Here is an 18,947-nt window from a genome sequence, read left to right on the forward strand (position 1 = left end):
GACATATAGCTTTTTTTTTTCCATATCACTTACCATTTTCCCCCACAGTTTTCTGAAAGAATGGCTATCATTCTTTCCACTGATCCCAAAATGGCTCGATGAATGATCACAGGTCTCTTATCATCCCCATCCTTACTAAAAAATGAAAATTATACATTTAAGTCTTTTCCTAAGAGTCAATAACTATCTTCTAGCCTTATATTTTGAGAATAGATTTAGATTAGTGATATCAGTTCTCTCTCCATTAACCTTATTTGTTCTGTGACTGTCTTGTTTTCTCATTGCTTTGTTTCCTAATCTTTTTTCTTTTATTTTAAAAACTTTAATTAGAGAACACTGAAACATATACAAAAGTAGAGAGAACAGTATAATGAACTTCCACATACCCTCTCTCAGCTTCACAAAATGTCAACTCCCAGTCAATCTCATCTGATCTAAATGCAACCCCATTCTTGCCACTATCTCCCACATTATAATCTTCATTTTTAAAATGTTCCTGATATGTGTTCTTGAAGTCCACTGGTCAAATTCCCTGAAACCCTCGTGAGGTATACCTTACATTTAATTATTCCCTCTCCCCCTTAGGAAAAAAAAAATGAAAAAAGCAAATGATGACTTAGTTGTAATGAAGTTAGCCACTTCAAGATTTCTGCACAAGTTTCTCAGAAAGATAAATTTCACATTATTGCAACAAATGTAACATGTGACACTTACAAAGTTCTTGTGACAAATTTTTATCTAAAACTTATACCAGATAGCTACTACTAAAATAAATAAAACAAATTTAACAAATAAATAATAAAGTAAAACAAACAAATAAAAACAGAGAAACCCATTCATTAAACCTACTTCAAATGAGTTATAACTGGATATCATCACTGCCAGCCATTTCTGCTAAGAGCCATTGTAAAATAACTGCAGGCAAAACCCTGTCTAGACCCTACAGGAAGCTTTGGGGTAGGGGTGGGCAGCTTGAGTCCATTTCTATGCAGGTATATGAAGAAATTATTCCCACAAATTGAAACCAGTATGAAATATTCCTGAATATTACATCATGTTGATTTTGTGTGGGGAAGAAAGAGAAGCAAGCTGATCCTTTCACAGAGCCTGGGTATCCAAAATTTCTGTCCCATCATCTCTTTTAATCATGTCTAGACTTAAGAAGAGCAAATAGTGACATAAACTACGATTACACATCTATGCTATCAGATAAACGTTGCAATGAATGCCAAATTCCCCCAAAATAACCCCAGTGGATTTGCTTACAATTATATTAGATTAATAGATAAATTTGAAGAGAATAACTTCGCAAATGTTGATTCTTCTCATTCCAAAGTGTGGTATGAATCTTCATTTAAATAACTTTTTTATGGTATTTGAGAAAATTTTATAGTGTATGCTTATAACTAACATCTATAGTCATGTGTTGCCTAATGACATTTTGGTCAACAATGGACTGCATATATGATGGTGGTCCTATGAGATCACAAAGAAGCTGAAAAATTCTTATCATCTAGTGATTTGTGTTACAAGCACCTACAGCATTCAGTACAGTAACATTCTGTAAAGGTTTGTAGCTAGGAGCAATAGGCTATCCCATATAGCTTAAGTGTGTAGTGCCCTATTATCATCTACGTTTGTGTAAGTACACTCTGTGATGTTCACACAACGACACATTTCTCAAAGCATATCCCTGTCATGACTATATTTATGGGGATGCATGACTATATTTATATTTATTGTTAAGTTTATTCATATTTTCTATTTTGTTGTTGCTGTTGCTTCTGAAATGTTTTTTCCATTGCATTTCCTAGCAGATTATTGCTAATATTATAAAGCCAAATTGATTTTTGCATTTCTACCTTCCTTTATTATTAGTCCCCATTTTCTCCATTTGATTCTGTTGGATTTCTCTATATTTTAACATCTACAAATAATTTTATCTCTTTTTTATCTCTTTTTATCTCTTTCATGTATTTGTAATCCCAGAATAATTTTGAGTAACAATACAAATAGTAGTCATATTCATCTTCTTCCCAACTGTGCTGAGATGTTATTGCTGTTTTCTGATAAAGGCTCTTTATCATGATAAGGAAATTTTTGTTCATTTCACAGGAATGAATGTTAACTTTTATCTGACGCCTTTCTGCATGCTGAATGTAATGAATGACAACAGCACACTCTCATCCATCCCTGCTTTTTCAGGGAAAAACCCTTACTCAATTATGGTGATGACCTTGATGCTTCTCTCTCCTCTTATACATAAGCCTGAGCAAATCACATCAGTTCTTCCTCCAAAATACACTCCCAGTACCCCTACTTTGTTCATCTCTATGCCACCTGGCTCCAACTGTCATCGTTTCTTACCTGATCTGCAATCCACTGCTTTCACTTTTGCTTGCCTACTCACCATTTGCCACACAACACCTATGATGGCTGGCTGGGCTGATTTGTTTCTCCTCCACATTCTCCTTAAATGAGGAGTTTCACTTGCATTCTGATGGCCCTAAAGAATTTTGTTGTAGGACTGATCCTGAAGGTTTGACTTCTTACTAATAGTTGTGACCCTTGTTCCTCCAAAAGGGAGAGATTAGACTTTTCAGAGTCCTACTAACTCCACTGTACCAATCAGCAGAAAGTTAGGGGTCAAATCCCAGAAGCTTTTCCATTTTGGCACATGGTGTGACCTATGGGACTTGGCCACTGGGTGGCGAACACATGGAACAGATCTGAATATCACTATAAAGGCTTCGATAACTGAACTGACACCGAACCACAGCCCACAAAAGTGGGTTGGAAATTTCCACCTGAACCTAACCAGGCAGATTCACTGCCAAAACAAGACAACCTCCTTAGGATTTAAAGAGGACACAGCATCTCATAATATTCAAAATGTTCAGGATATAATCCTAAATTACTTAGCATATGAATCATTGGAAAATTCTCAATTTGTGAGAAGAAAAGACAAACAACAGTCCAGCACAAGAAAACACAAATGATGGAATTACCAAAGGCTAGAAACAGCCATTATAACTGTATAACCTAAACACACCTGGAGTGACTGAAAAGACTTAAAGTCTCAGCAAGAAATATAAAATATGAGCAACAGACATTGTAGAATTGAAAACTACAATGACAGAAAGTTTTAAAGAGTCATTAGATGGATTCAGTAGCAACAGAGATGATAAAGAGTTGGTGAATTTGAAGATAAGTAAATAGAATGTATCCAATCTGAAAGATATACAATGAAAGACCGAAGGAAGCATAAACAGCCTCAGAAAACTGGAAAAATTCCAAAAGGTCTAATATTCAGGTCACCTGAGTCCCAGAAGAAGAGACATAGCAGAAAAGAAATATGGAAAAACAATGGCTGAAAACTATCCAACTTTCACAAACCAATAACTTACAGATCCAAGAAGTTCAAACCTCCACAACATAAACTTGAGTAAGTCCACAGTCAGACACATCACAATCATGTGACACATAAAGGAAAAGTGACTCAAATTACTGCATATTTCTCATCAGAAACCATAAAAGCCAGAAGGATGTGTAACAATATTTTTTGTGTTTTTACTTTGCAAGAAAATATACAACTTAAAAAATAAAATCTCCAAACTAAGCAGTTCATCAAAAATATTTCGGCCTACAGCCTACAGAAACTGCTACCATTTAGAACTGTACAGCATTATCATTTCAGTGTGTAGTGGCACACATGTAAATAGAATAGACCATACGAGGACACATTACAACTTAGGAACTCACATTTGTTCAGCACTGTAAACAACATATAGTGTAGATGACAGGAAAGCTCTCATGTAATGTTTATTTCACAAACATGACCTTGGAAGAATAAGATAGCATCTCAGTTATTTACATAAAAATAGAAAAATCAGCTTGAGTTTAAGGTGGCAAATCTTTCTGTAAAACTAGCCAATCTTTCACCCAGATTGAAGTTTTAAAATTTGCTCTTTGAACAGGGATAATGACATCTTACTGCAAATAATGTAAAATATTTTTTAACTACTCCGGTCATATTTTGTATTAAATTTAATAAAAAGTAAAAGTAAGAAAGCTAAGTTTTTACTTTGGGAAATGTTAACATTTATGCACAAGATGAGAACAAGACTTAAAAAAACAACTTGATAGAACTCAGGAACCCCTCCAATAAATGTAAACATTGGAAGACTTCAGAATTTATTTCAAGATCCTCACTAAATCATTGGAGCAGTAATGTTCTAATATTTATCTCATTGTAAGCATCAAAATTGTTCTATATTTTCACTACATAAATTTTATTTCATGTCTACTCTAGAAATGAGATGCAACAAAGGTTAACACAAAAATGGATGTCTCTGTTTTTAAATTAGAAGATGAGTGTTCTGGGCCAGGAGCAGTGGCTCACGCCTGTAATCCCAGCACTTTGGGAGGCTGAGGTGGGTGGAGTTAAGGAGTTCGAGACCAGCCTAGCCAACATGGTGAAACCCTGACTCCACTAAAAATACAAAGTTTAGCCAGTCATGGTGGTGCATGCTTGAAGTCCCAGTTACTCAGGAGGGTGAGGCAGAAGAATTGCTTGAACCCAGGAGTCGGAGGTTTCAGTGAGCCAAGATTGTGCCACTGCACTCCAGCCTGGGCAATAGAGCAAGACTCCATCTCAAAAAAAAAAAGAACATGAGTGTTCAAAGTTTGCATTAACCTCAGAAGTGTCCTCTTGCCATACTACTAATTTAATATATATATTTAAACAATATTTTTAAAATATTAAAAGTAAGTAACTATCAACCCAGAATTGTACAATCAAAGAAGAAGGTTATTTTCTTTGAAAGTACAACAAAATAAAGACATTCTCACATGAAATAAAATAAGGCAATTCATCTCCAACTGATCTGCTTTAAATAAACTTTTTTTTCTGTTATATCTTCAGATATATGAGAAATGATACTAGAGGGAACCCTGGAACATCAGGAATGAAACAAGATCAACAGATATGGTAAATATTTGATAAATATAATGTTCTCCTAAGCTCTTTAAAACGTACTATGATTGAAAACAAAAATTATAATATTGCTTATGAGGTTGTTAATGTGTATGACATGTAGTATGTAGTATGCCTTCCAAAATTAATTTTTTTAAATAACAAGACTTGAAAGTCAAAATTTTGCCTTGATCCGTGGGCTGCAGAATGAATGCTGTGTTAGCAGGCATGAAAAAACATTAATCTCCTTGTACATCTCCATCAGAGCTCTTGGATGACCAGGTGCATTGTCAATGAACAGTAATCTTTTGAAATAAATCTTTTTTTTTTTTTTTCCTGAGCAGTAGGTCTCAACAGTGGGTTTAAAACATTCAGTAAACCATGCTGTAAACAGATGTGCTGCCATCTAGGTTTTGTTGTTCCATTTCTAGAACACAGGCAGAGTAGATTTAGCATCATTTGTTAAGGGTTCTAAAATTTTCTGAATGGTAAATGAGCATTGGCTTCAATTAAAGTCATGAGCTGCATTAGCTCCTAATAAGAGGGTGAGCCTATCCTTTGAAGTTTTGAAGACAGTCATTGACTTTTTCTCTTTAGCTATGAAAGTCCTAGAGGGTATCTTCTAATAGAAGGCTGTTTCATATATATTGAAAATCTGTTGTTTAGTGTTGTCATCTTCATCATTGGTCTTAGCTAGATCTTCTGGATAACTTGCTGCAGTGTGTACATCAGCACTTGTTGCTTCACTTTGCACTTGTATATTATGGAGATGGATTTTTTTTTTTTTTTTTTTTTTTGAGATGGGAGTTTCACTCTTGTTGCCCAGGCTGGAGGGCAATGGCGTGATCTTGGCTCACTGTAACTTCTGCCTCCTGGATTCACGTGATTCCCCTGCCTCAGCCTCCCAAGTAGTTGGGATTATAGGCACCCACCACCACACCCAGTTTTTTTTTTTTTTTTTTTTTTGTATTTTTGTATTTTTAGTAGAGATTGGGTTTCACCAACCATATGGGGTTGGCCAGGCTGGTCTCGATCTCCTGACTTCAGGTGATCCACCTGCCTTGGCCTCCCGAAGTGCTGAGATTACAGGCATGAGCCAGTGCACCTGACCCTGGAGATGGCTCTTTTAATTTCATGAACCAACCTCTGCTAGTTTCAAACTGTGCTTCTGCAGCTTCTTCACCTCTCTGTCTTCACAGAATTGAAAAATTAGGGCTTTGCTCTGGATTAGTCTTTGGCTTCAGGGAAACTTACTCCACATCAGCAAGAAGGCTGTTTCACTTCCTTATCATTTGTGTTCACTGGAGTAGCACCTTAATGTCCTTCAAGAGCTTTTCCTTTGCATTCACAACTTGGGTAACTGGTGCAAGATACCGAGCTTTTGGCCTGTCTGGGCTTTCAACAGTCCTTCCTCACTAAGCTTAATCATTTCTAGCTTTTGATTTAAGGTGAGAGGCTTATGACTCTTCTTTACACCTGAATATTTACGGGCTGTTGTAGGTTATTAATTAGCCTAATTTCAATATTACTGTGCCTCAGGGAATAGGGAAGGCTGAGGAGAGGGAGAGAGATTAGGGAGTGGCCAGTGGAGCAGTCAGAACAGACAATATTTATTGATAAAGTTCACCATTTTAAATTGGCATAGTTCATGGTGCCCCCCCATTACAATAGTAATATCAAATATCACTAATCACCATAACAGATACAATAATAATGAAAAAGTTGAAACACTGCAAGGATTACCTAAATGTGACACAAAGACATGAACAGTAAGCCCATGCTGTTGGAAAAATGGCACTGATAGACTTGCTCGACACAGGGTTGCCACAAACCTTCAGTTTATAAAAAATGCAACATCTGTGAAGTGCTATACAGTGAAGCACGATAAAACAAGGTGTGCCTGTATATATATACAGTCGTGCACTGCGTAACAGTGTTCTGGCCAACAACAGAGCACATATATGACAGTGGTCCAGTAAGATTATAATGGAGCTAAAAGTCTTCCCATTATTCAGATGTTTGTGGTGATAAACCTACTGCGCTGCCAGCTGTATAAAAGGACAGCACCTACAATTATGTACTGTACATAATACTTGATAATGATAATGAACAACTATGTTACTGGTTTATGTATTTACTACACTGTACTTTTAATTGTTATCTAAGGTAAGTATTCTTTCACTTACTTTTTAAAAAAAAAGTTAGCTGTAAAACAGCCTGAGGCTGGTCTTTCAGGAGGTATTCCAGAAGAAGGCACTATTATCACGGGTGATGACAGCCCCAAGTGTGTTACTGCCCCTGGAACCTTCCACTGGGACAAGAAATGGAGGTGGAAGACAGTGATATTGATAACCTTGGCCTTGTGTAGGCCTAGGCTACTAGGCTGATGTATGAACTAGGCTGATGTATGTGTTTGTGTCTTAGTTTTTAACAAAAAAAAAGTAAAAGTAAAAAATTTTTAAACTTTTTAATAGAAAAATGTTTATAGAATAAAGATATAAAAAATATTTTTGTACAACTGTAATGTATTTGTGTAAGGTAAGTGCTATAATAAAAGATTCAAAGGTTTTAAAATGTCAAAAATACATAAAGTAAAAAAGTTACAGTAAGCTAAGGTTAATTTACTATTGAAGAAAAAAGTTATTTAAATTTAGTGTAGCCTAAATGTACAGTGTTTATAAAGTCTACAGTAGCATACACTAATGTCCTCGGCCTTCACATATACTTACAACTTACTCACTGACTCACCTGGAGCAACCTCCAGTTATGCAAGCTCCATTCATGGTAAGTGTCCTAAACAAGTGTACCATTTTTTATCTTTTATACCTATTTTTACTGTACCTTTACTATGTTGAGATATGTTTTGATACATAATTACCTTACCACTGTGTTACAGTTGCCTACAGTATTCAGTACAGTAACATGCTTTACAGGTCTGTAGCCTAGAAACAATAGTCTAGACCATATTAGCCTAGGTATGTAGTAGGCTCTACCACCTGGGTTTGTGTAAGCATGCTGTGTGATGTTCACGCAGTGACAAAAATCACCTAATAATGCATTTCTCTGAACATATCCCTGTTGTTAAGCAACACATGAGTGTATACATAGTAATTCCAGAGCAACCACTAAAAACTATACAGAGATATAGCCAAAAACTTTCAATAGCTAAATTAAGATGAAATACTCAAATATATTCAAATAATACAAAAGAAAGTAGGAAAAGGGAACTAGATGAATGCAAAAGCACAAGAACAAACAGAACAAATAACAAAATGGTAGGCCTAAATCCAAATATCAATAATTACATTTAAAGGAAATGGTCCCACCTAGCACCCAGAGTTTGATTTTTTTTATTTTTTCATTTTTTTCTTTTTAAATTTTTTAAATTACACTTTATGTTCTAGGGTACATGTGCACAACATGCAGGTTTGTTACATATATGTACATGTGCCATGTTGGTGTGCTGCACCCATTAACTCATCATTTACATTAGGTATATCTCCTAATGCTATCCCTCCCCACTCCCCTGTCCCCACAACGGGCCCCGGTGTGTGATGTTCCCCTTCCTGTGTGATATTGGTCTAAAATTCTCTTTTTTTGTTGTGTCTCTGCCAGGCTTTGGTATCACGATGATGTTGGACTCATAAAATGAGTTAGGGAGGATTCCCTCTTTTTCTATTGATTGGAATAATTTCAGAAGGAATGGTACCAGCTCCTCCTTGTACCTCTGGTAGAATTCAGCTGTGACTCCATCTGGTCCTGGACTTTTTTTGGTTGGTAGGTTATTAATTATTGCCTCAATTTCAGAGCTTGTTATTGGTCTATTTAGAGATTCAACTTCTTCCTGGTTTAGTCTTGAGACAGTGTATGTGTCCAGGAATTTATCCATTTCTTCTAGGTTTTCCAGTTTATTTGCGTAAATGTGTTTATAGTATTCTCTGATGGTAGCTTGTATTTCTGTGGGGTCAGTGGTGATATCCCCTTCATCATTTTTTATTGCATCTATTTGATTCTTCTCTCTTTTCTTCGTTAGTCTTGCTAGCGTCTATCAATTTTGCTGATCTTTTTTTAAAAAAGGATTCATTGATTTTTTGAAGGGTTTTTTGTGTCTCTATCTCCTTCACTTCTGCTCTGATCTTAGTTATTTCTTGCCTTCTGCTCGCTTTTGAATGTGTTTGCTCTTGCTTCTCTAGTTCTTTTAATTGTGATGTTAGGGTGTCAATTTTAGATCTTTCCCGCTTTCTCTTGTGGGCAGTTAGTGCTATACATTTCCCTCTACATACTGCTTTAAATGTGTCCCAGAGATTCTGGTATGTTGTATCTTTGTTCTCATTGGTTTCAAAGACTATCTTTATTTCTGCCTTCATTTTGTTATGTACCCAGTAGTCACTCAGGAGCAGGTTGTTCAGTTTCCATGTAGTTGAGTGGTTTTGAGTGAGTTTCTTACTCCCGAGTTCTAGTTTGATTGCACTGTGGTCTGAGAGACAGTGGGCGTGGGACCCTCTGAGCCAGGCACGGGATATAATCTCCTCATGTGCCATTTGCTAAGACCCTTGGTAAAGCACAGTATTAGGGTGGGAATGACCCGATTTTCCAGGTGTTGTGTGTCATGGTTTCCCTTGGCTAGGAAAGGGAATTCCCTTCCCCCTTGCGCTTCCCGGGTGTGGCAATGCCTCGCCCTGCTTCGGCTCTTGCTCATTGGGCTGCACCCACTGTCCAGCACCCACTGTCCGACATGCCCCAGTGAGATGAACCCAGTACCTCAGCTGGAAATGCAGGAATCACCTGTCTTCTGTGTCACTCATGCTGGGAGCTGAAGGCTGCAGCTGTTCATATTCAGCCATCTTAAGATTGTTTATCCCAGATTTTGATTTCTAAATATCATTGTATTGTATTTCTTGGTTCTATAATTTCCATTCCTCGTTGGAAAAATGACTGAATCAAAAGCTGGGTCAGGGAATGTACAAGATGAGCATTGAACACCTTACAGTGCCAGTGAGTAAAGCAAGTGCTTAAAAAAAAGGAAAAAGGATGACATGTTAAAGGGCCACAGGAGCCAATATAAATTACCTCCCAATGGCAAAGGCTGGCATAATTTGAGCAATAAAGATTTTTAATGTAGTATTTTATTATAACCCAAACTATAAAATATTTGCAAGCCTATACTTATATAAATTAATAACTGGACAAATAAACAAATGGAGAAGGGATAAATCTTCTTTATAGAAGAATTACACAAAATATGTGCAGATATTCCCCTCTCCAGAAGGTGAAGCATAAGCGTAAGCTTAAATGTGGATTGGACTCAATAAACAGTATAGAAAGGGAAAAACAGTAACTTTACAGGGGGAAGCCTGGCAAACATTATTTTAACTAAGTGATCAAGGTTAACATCACTAGTTATAAATCATATCATACATGCACACCTTTATGGGATATGATGAGAAGGAACTTAATCTCTGTGGTATTCTTTCCAGAAACCCATAACGCTAGTCTAATCATGAGAAATATATTAGACAAACTCCAATTGAGAGACAGTCTACAAAACACCTGACCAGTGCTCTTCAAAATTGTCAAGGTGATGAACAAGGAAGGACTGAGAAACTGTCACGTATCAAAGGAGACTTGGGGATAGGTTGACTAAATGCAAAGTGGTATCCCTGAGTTGGATCCTGGAATAGCAAAATGACGTTAATGAAAAACATGAAATCCAAATAAAGTCTGCAGTTCAGTTTATAATAATGTACCAATGTTAGTTTCTTAGTTTAGAAAATGTAGCATGATTGTGTAACATGCTAACTTTAGTAAAAACTGAATGGAAGATATATGAGAACTCTTGTACTATCTGTGTAATTTTTCTGTCAATCTAAAATTATTCAAAAATTAAAAGCTAAGTTCAAAAAAGTAAGTTTTTCAATGCACCAATTACAAGAAAGATTGTCATAAGATTTTTTAAAAGCCAAGACACAACAATATGCTGTCTAGAAGAAATCCACTTTGCAGATTAAAAGCAAAAGGATGGGAAAAGACATAGATATACCATGTGTGCAAACACGAATCGAAATAAAGCTGGCTGTATTAGCGTCAGACAAAGTAGACTTTACAGCAGAAATATCAGGGATAAAGAGGGACACTGCATGTTATGATAATGGAGATAAAAGAGTAAATTCACCAAGAAGACCTAAAAATCCTAAATATGATGCACCTAACAACAGAGCTTCAAAGTACATGAAGGAAAAACTGAAAGGCGAAAACTACAAGTCCACAATTACCACTGGAGACTTCCACACTCCTTTTTCAGTCATCAATAGGAAAAAGATAAAATCAGTAAGGATGCAGAAGAACTGAACACCACCAACAATCAACAAATCTGACTGACTTTTGCAAAACATTACACCCACCAACAGCAGAAAACACATTCTTTTCAAGTACACCTGAAATATTCAAACCTGAACACATTTAAGAGCACTGAGACCATACAAAATGTTTTCTGACCTAGTGGGATTGAACTAGAAATAAATAATGAAAGATAACTGCTAAATCATCAAACACATAAATATTAAAAAACACATTTCAAAACAATCCATCAGTCAAAGAGGAAGTTTCAAGGGAATTAAGAAAGTATTCTGAACTGAATAAAAATGAAAACACAAGATACCAAAAGTTATAAGATATGTCTAAAGCAGTACTTAGAAGAAAATTTATAATATAAAATAAGGGTCAGCAAATTATGGCTTATGAGCCAATTCCAGCCCATATCCTGTTTTTGTAAATAATTTTTTTTGGAATACAGCCACATTCATTAGTTTATGTATTGTCTATAGCTGCTTTCCCACTACAGCTGCTTTCCCACTACAGATGCTTTCCCACTACAATGACAGAGCTGAGTATTTGCAACAAAGATTGTATGGCCTACAAAGCCTAAAATGTTAACAACCTGGCCTTTTATAGACTGTAAGCCTCTGTATTAAATTATATTATAAAAAGAGATAGGCCTCAAGTCAACAATCTAAGTGTCTACCTTAAGAAATCAAAAAAATAAAAGCAAATAAACCCAAAGCAAGCAAAAGGAAGAAAGTAATAAAGAACAGAAATCAATAAAATTGAAAACAAAAATAGAGAAAAATCAGTGAAATTAGAAGTCAGTTATTTTAAAAGATAAATATAATTGATAAATCTCTAGCCAAGCTGACAAAATATATATATATATAAAAAACTATATTGTAATATTACTAATATTATGAATGAAAGGGGAGATATTACTATAGGCTCCACAGAAATTAAAAGTATAGTATGGTAACATTATAAACAACTCTATGCATATAATTTTGACAACTTAGATGAAATGGATTAATTCCTTGAAAAGAACAATCTAAATTTTACCAAGAATAAATAGGTAACATGAATGTTCTCTATCTGTTCAAGAAAATAAACTCAGGCTGAGCATGATGGCTCACGCCTGTAATCCCAGCACTTTGGGAGACTGAGGCAGGAGGTTGAGGCCAGGAGTTTGAGATAAACCTGGGTAACATAATGAGACCCCATTTCTATAAAAAATTAAAATTAGCCGGGCATTGTGGTACATGCCTGTAGTCCCAGGTACTAGGGGGGCTGAGGTGGGAGGATCGCTTGAGCCCAGGAGTGTGAGGCTATGGTTAGCTATCATCACACCACTGCGCTCCAGCCTGCATGCCAAAGCAAGACCCTGTCTCAAAAATATAAAATAAATATAAAAATAAAATAAATACAATAAAATTAAAAAAAATAAAATAATAAACTCCAAGTTTAAAATCTTCCCAAAAGGAAACCTTCAGTACTAGATCGTTTCAATGACAAATTCTACCAAAATTTGAAAAATAAATACCATCAATTCTGCATAATCTCTTCCAGAAAACAGAACAGTATAGAATACTTCCCAGCTCATTTTATGGGGCCAGCATACTCAGATACTAAAACCAGTTAAAGACAGTACAAGAAAAATACAGACCAATATCCCACATTAACAGATGTGCAAATGTTCTCAACAAACTATCAGGAGATTGAATCCAGCAACATATAAAAACAATGACACAGCATGACCAAGTAGATTTTATCTCAGCAAAGTAAGGCTGGTTCAATATTTAAAGTAAATGCAATCTATCATATTAATAGGCTAGAGAAAAAAAATCACATGATCATATACATTGACGCAGAAAAAGAATTTAACAAAATTCAACATACATTCATAATAAAAACATAGAAAACTAAGATACAGGGAAACTTTTAAATTTGATAGATAATACCTACAAAGGACCTGCAGCTAACATTACACAGTAATCAATGATGAAACATCATCTGCTTGTCTAAGAATGGGAACAAGGCAAGCATGTCTACTCTCATCCCTCTCATTTACCATAACACTGGAAGCTCTCACCAGTGCGATAAGGCAAGAGAAGGTCATAAAAGTCATATATCAGAATGAGGATCACTGAGGAAAAAAAGTCATATAAATCAGAAATGATGAGTTAAACTGTCCCTATTTGCAGATGGCATGATTGTCTACATAGAAAATCCCAAGAATTCTTAAAACAGAAAACCTTCCTAGAACTAGAAAGTAAGTTCAGCAAAGTCTCAGGATACAGGATCAGCATAAAAAATCTACTGTATTTCCTTATACTGGCAATGAACATGTGGATGTGAAGATTGAGAATATAAAACCACTTACAATCACTCAAATCACCCGAAGTGAAATACTTGGACATTTCTACACCTACATCTACTTCTGCATCTAACAAGATAGGCATAGGGCTTCAATGCTGAAAGAAGGTCATGGATTAAAACAATTAATGTAGTTAAGATGTCAATTGGAAAACTATCCAAACTGATCTCTAGATTTAATGCAATTCCAATAAAAATTCCCACCAGAATTTTTTGTAGACTGTATTAACAGCCAAACAATTAGAATAGCCAGTGAAAGCAATTCTGAAATAGAAGAATAAAGTATTCACATTACCTAATTTTAAGACTTCCTATAAAGTTACAGTATTCAAGACAGCACAGTATTGACAAAGGGATAATCAGTGGTTCCACAGAACAGAATTTGTAATCTAGAAACAGACCCACATATATATGTCCAACTAATTTCTGACAAAGATACAAAGGCAAGTCAATGATGAAATAATGGCCTGTTCTCACATCATCTGATGTGTGGACAATTAGACATTTAGATGCAAACAATGAATCTTGACCTAAATGTCACATCGCACCCAATGAACTCAAATCAGATCTTAGAATTACAAAACTTTTGATATAAAACATAGAAGAAAATCTTCATGACCTGTACTTAGGCAGAGCTTATAGATGTGATGCTAAAGCATGATCCATAAAAGAAAAAAATTGAGAAATTAAACTTTATTGAATTTAATAACTCAGGATGAATGGGAAAGTAAAGATATTACAAAAAATGAAAAAGCAAGCTACAGACCAGGGTAAAATATTTGTGAATCATACATTCCTCCAAGGGCTTGTATCTAGAATATATAAAGAATTCTCAAAACTCAACAGTAAGAAAACAAATCACTCAATTAAAAATTAGCAAAAAGACTTTGGCAGACATTTAACCAAAGAGGATAAATGAATAGCAAACAAGCACATGAAAACATGTTAACATCATTAGCCACTAAAAACACGTAAAAAACATAATGAAATACTACTACACACCTATTAGAACTGCTTAACAAAGAAAACCTGACAATACCAAGTACTGGCAAGGATGTGGAACATCTGGAACTCTTTACACATTGCAGGTGAGAATGCAAAATGGTGCAGCAACTCTGGAAAAACAGTTTGGCAGTTTCTACAAAGTTAAATATCCAATTATCATATGACCGATTCCCAGGTATTTAACCTAAAGAAACGAAAAGTTCTATTCACACAAAAACCTACACACTAATACCTACAGCAGCTCTATTCATAATCACCAAGAACTGGAAGCAACCCAAACACCCTTAAATGAGAGACTGGATCCACAATGGCTTACTAGTCAGTGATAAAAAGGAACAAGCTAGCAATACATGCAAAACCATGGATGAATCTCCACAGCACTGTGCTACGTGAAAGAAGCCAGTCTCAGAAGGCTCTATACTGCATGACTCCATTTACATGACATTCTGGAAATGGCAAAACTATCTTGATGGGGAACGCATTAATGGTAGTCCGGGGTTAGGAGTAGGAGGAATGTGTGACCACAAAGAAGCAGCACAAGAGAATAACAGAATCATAATCATTAAGCTGTACACACACACACACACACACACACACGCAGACAGAGTTAATTCTACTCTATGTTCTTTTTTTTTTTTTAAAGAAGTTGTTGGCTTACAGTGATAAAATTGCCTTTTTTTCCCTCTGCTTTTTCAAGAAAACATCTCATCCTTAAGACACAGACCCAATGCCAGCATTTTGTGAAGTCTTCCCCTCTGTAACTCAGGGAGAGTCAGCAGCCTGGATCGTGTTTTCATGGCACTTTGTTCATATCTCTACGCTCATGTTTAGTTATCTTCCTCCCCCTACTAGACCAGAAAATTCAAGTTGATTCCCAACTGGATTATGATCAGGTAAACAAATATATATTGAGTGTATAGTACATATACTAGACATTCACTAATGTTTATTTCTGTATTGCTAATACTCAAATGACAAACAATTAGAATATTAGTACTATAATATTTATCACATTCAATCACTCACCTAACATATGTGAGATTAAATCTAATAGGCAGTTGGAAGTCCAGCTGAATTGTAGCACATTGATGGTATCTGCCAATAGCATCCTTGATTTTTATGTCAATCTACAAATTAAATAATGTTTTCTTAGAGAGGGTATTTATTTTTCTTTTAAATTTTACTTAAAAGAAGCATATGGTCTACTTACTTTAGGGCCATAAAATGCTCCATCACCTGGGTTCATTTTCCATGGTTCTCCAAATTCCATCAAGCTATTCTGCAGTTGCTTTTTCAAAAGAGGAAAAAAGATAAAATTATACATTGTATTTTTTTTTACATACAGCTCACAAAAGTTACTGTAACTCTTCATTACAGTCTATGTTAGTTCAACATATATTTATTGAGCATCTTTTACATTCAATAAACTATTGAGCAGGGACTACACAGAGATGATTAAGGTGCCACCTGCTCTCAAGAAACATAAACATTTCAACTGGGGAGAAAAGATCATTTATAAATTGTTCCAGTGAATTCCAGGTAAGCATTAGGGAGGGGACACTTGGTCTTCCTCTTAACACAGGTCCCCTGTGCCCTAAACAACAACCAGCTTCTGCCTCCTGGTGACGGTTCCAAGACCCATTCCCCTTGTAGGTGGGGCCTCCACACATGAAAAAGCAGGAAAGCCTTGATCTCACTCCCTCTTCCACTCTGAGTCTGGGTGGGTAAGAAGGCCAAGAGGGCAGGCCTCGCTACTTCTTTTTTGCCTTTCCTTCACCTCTGCACATGTCTGGGAGGGTCACTTATAATTTATAGGGGTATGGGAGCATGAGGCTCTACTTTTGTCTTCAGCCTAAGCCACTACATGCCTTCAACTTAGCTTGTAGTGAAGATGTTCCACATTGAAGGTGAGGGTGCAAGTGTGTATTAATGAAAAATTTCCCAGAGTCTTCCAGTATTCCCATGAATCCAGCTTCCCTGGGAAGCACGTGGGCATTCCTAAGTCCTTGGCCAAAGTACTGCCAAAACACGAGCCAAACTCCCATCATCGCCTCCATCATACTGGTGCTCATGAGGGGGCAGAGTTTTGGGAGTGACATGCCTCATGGGGAAATCAAAGCAGTGGCAGTCTTAAGGCCAAAGCTGCCATCATCAAGAAAGCTGACTCCTGGAGTCCTGGAAGCCTTTCCCAGGACCTCAGTCAGGATGTGATCTTGAGAGAGATGGAGATTTGATTCCTGGGATCCTGAGAGTGTCCCACATAGGCCTGATCTTACAGAAGCAGCTTCTTTTCTACTTAGGACCAGAGGAAGCCACCCCCATGGAGACATTTCCTGGGCCTGGAGGCCATGCTCCCCTGTTCCACTCTGTTTCTAAAAGGAGAAGGAACACAGGTTTCCTTCTCATGTTTCCAGGACAAATGAGGCCCTCCTACAGCAGATACCAAGTGATGGAAAGAATTCTGGGGACTGCAAGAGGCTAAAAAGCCAAGGAAAGGCCAAGTTTTGGAGAAGAGGATAAAGCAGGGGTCACTGCTGCTCCTTGGGCCTTGGAGGACACAGAACAGAAGGGCACAGTAGGAGCTGCCAGAGCCAAAAGAGCATTGGATTCATTCAAGATGTGTCTCTTTCAAACTGTTTCAGACACTTCTGAAGATAAAATATTTAAATGCTCATTTCAGTGATTTCCAGGCCAGGGTTAGATATTTGAGAGAAATATCCCAAAAGCAGAAGCAGGTCCATCCAGTCACACCCCTGGGTGACCTCAGGCTTGGTTGCTAAACTATTTACTCCCATCAGTTAAGAAAAGAGCAAAAATGCTGGGACTTCCAGCCTGTCCTCTCCATGCCAGGTCTATACCTGGTCCATCCCTTTTTCAGCTCCCCACACCCCGCCAAACTTCAAATGAATAGAGTAATGACAATGATACCAACACCTAAAATCTACTGGGCACTTACATGTGCCTGGCATTATGCCTAATACTCCTGTAAATTACTTCATTTAAGTTCACTACACCCTCAGGAAGTAGGTGTTATCGCTACATCACCACCACCATCACCACCACTGTCTCATCATCACCATTTCATGCTTGATCCTGATGCTTAGAGATCTTTTATAATTTACTCATGGAGATAAAGTACTTTCAGACTTTAAAGTCTGAAGTAAAATGGCTCCAGATCTGAGCTCTGTGTCCTCATTTCCTCTTCCTGCTTCCACATGGTTGTTAGGTAAACTGAGTCTGCATCCTTCCCAGGGTAGATAGTCTATCTCATTTGGCCCTCTTCGTCCATGCAGTGGATGTGGAAGAAGAGCTTAGGGTGGGCACGGGTCAGTGTGGAGGAGAAGGCCCTATTTAGAGCTCAAGGCTAAACTGCTTTTGTGCAGCCTCTGCTTGGCTTCTGTACCTATTAATCATGTAAAAATAATTGTTACACTATTAATCCAGTGCTTCTCTGATTCGTATTTCTTGTATTTGTGTGTTAAGCTCCCATGAGTACAGTAGTCCCCCTTATCTGTGGTTTCATTTTTCTCAGTTTCAGTTACCCGCAGTCGACTGAGGTCTGAAAATATTAAATGGAAAATTCCAGAAATAAACAACTCATAAGTTTTACATTGTGCACTGCTCTGAGCAGCAGGATAAAGCACTATCCTACTCTGTCCTACCTGGGATGTGACTCATCCTTTTGTCCAGAGTCTCCATGCTGGGTGCACTGCCCACCTGTTAGTCACTTTACGAGCTGTCATGTTTCAAATCACCTGTGCAGTATCACAGTGATTACGTTCACATCACCCTTATTTTCCTTAACCATGGCCTCAAAGCACAAGAGTTGTGTTACTAGCAATCTGGATATGCCAGAGTGAAGCCACAAAATGCTTCCTTTAAGTGAAAAGGTGAAAGTTATCAATTTAATAAGGAAAAAAAATCCTATGCTGAAGTTTCTAAGAGCTATGGTTAAAAAAAAAAATCTTCTATCCATTGGGTAAGTTGTGAATTAGTGAAGAAGGAAAAAAAAATTCATGCTAGTTTTGCTGTTGCACCTCACATTGCAAAAGTTCCAGCCACAGTGTATGAAAAGTGCTTAGTTAAGAAAGGGCATTAAATCCCAGCACTTTGGGAGGCCGAGGTGGGAGGATCAGGAGGTCAGGAGATCGAGACCATCCTGGCTAACATGGTGAAGCCCCGTATCTATTAAAAATACAAAAAATTAGCCAGGTGTGGTGGCGTGCGCCTGTAGTCCCAGCTACTCGGGAGGCTGAGGCAGGAGAATGGC

At 37.0% G+C, this 18,947-nt stretch overlaps 1 protein-coding gene across 9 annotated transcripts in view; it reads right to left on the minus strand.

The window, feature by feature from the left end:
* The window catches only part of TARS3 (threonyl-tRNA synthetase 3), a 78,207-nt gene that overhangs the window by 6,711 nt on the left and 52,549 nt on the right, over positions 1-18,947 (minus strand). For all 9 annotated transcript variants that reach the window (XR_013396033.1, XR_013396032.1, XM_015143193.3 and 6 more), the window contains exons 14-16: positions 15,888-15,965; positions 15,704-15,804; positions 34-135 (exon numbers count right to left, since the gene is read on the minus strand). Coding sequence is in view for 7 of the 9 variants with exons in the window: in XM_015143193.3 (XP_014998679.3) it covers positions 34-135; positions 15,704-15,804; positions 15,888-15,965 (281 nt within the window). In the remaining 2 variants the exon portion in view is untranslated. The remainder of the gene's footprint in view (positions 1-33; positions 136-15,703; positions 15,805-15,887; positions 15,966-18,947) is intronic.

The sequence above is a fragment of the Macaca mulatta genome, chromosome 7, assembly GCF_049350105.2.
Source record: "Macaca mulatta isolate MMU2019108-1 chromosome 7, T2T-MMU8v2.0, whole genome shotgun sequence".
In the NCBI taxonomy this organism is placed as follows: Eukaryota; Metazoa; Chordata; class Mammalia; order Primates; family Cercopithecidae; genus Macaca; species Macaca mulatta.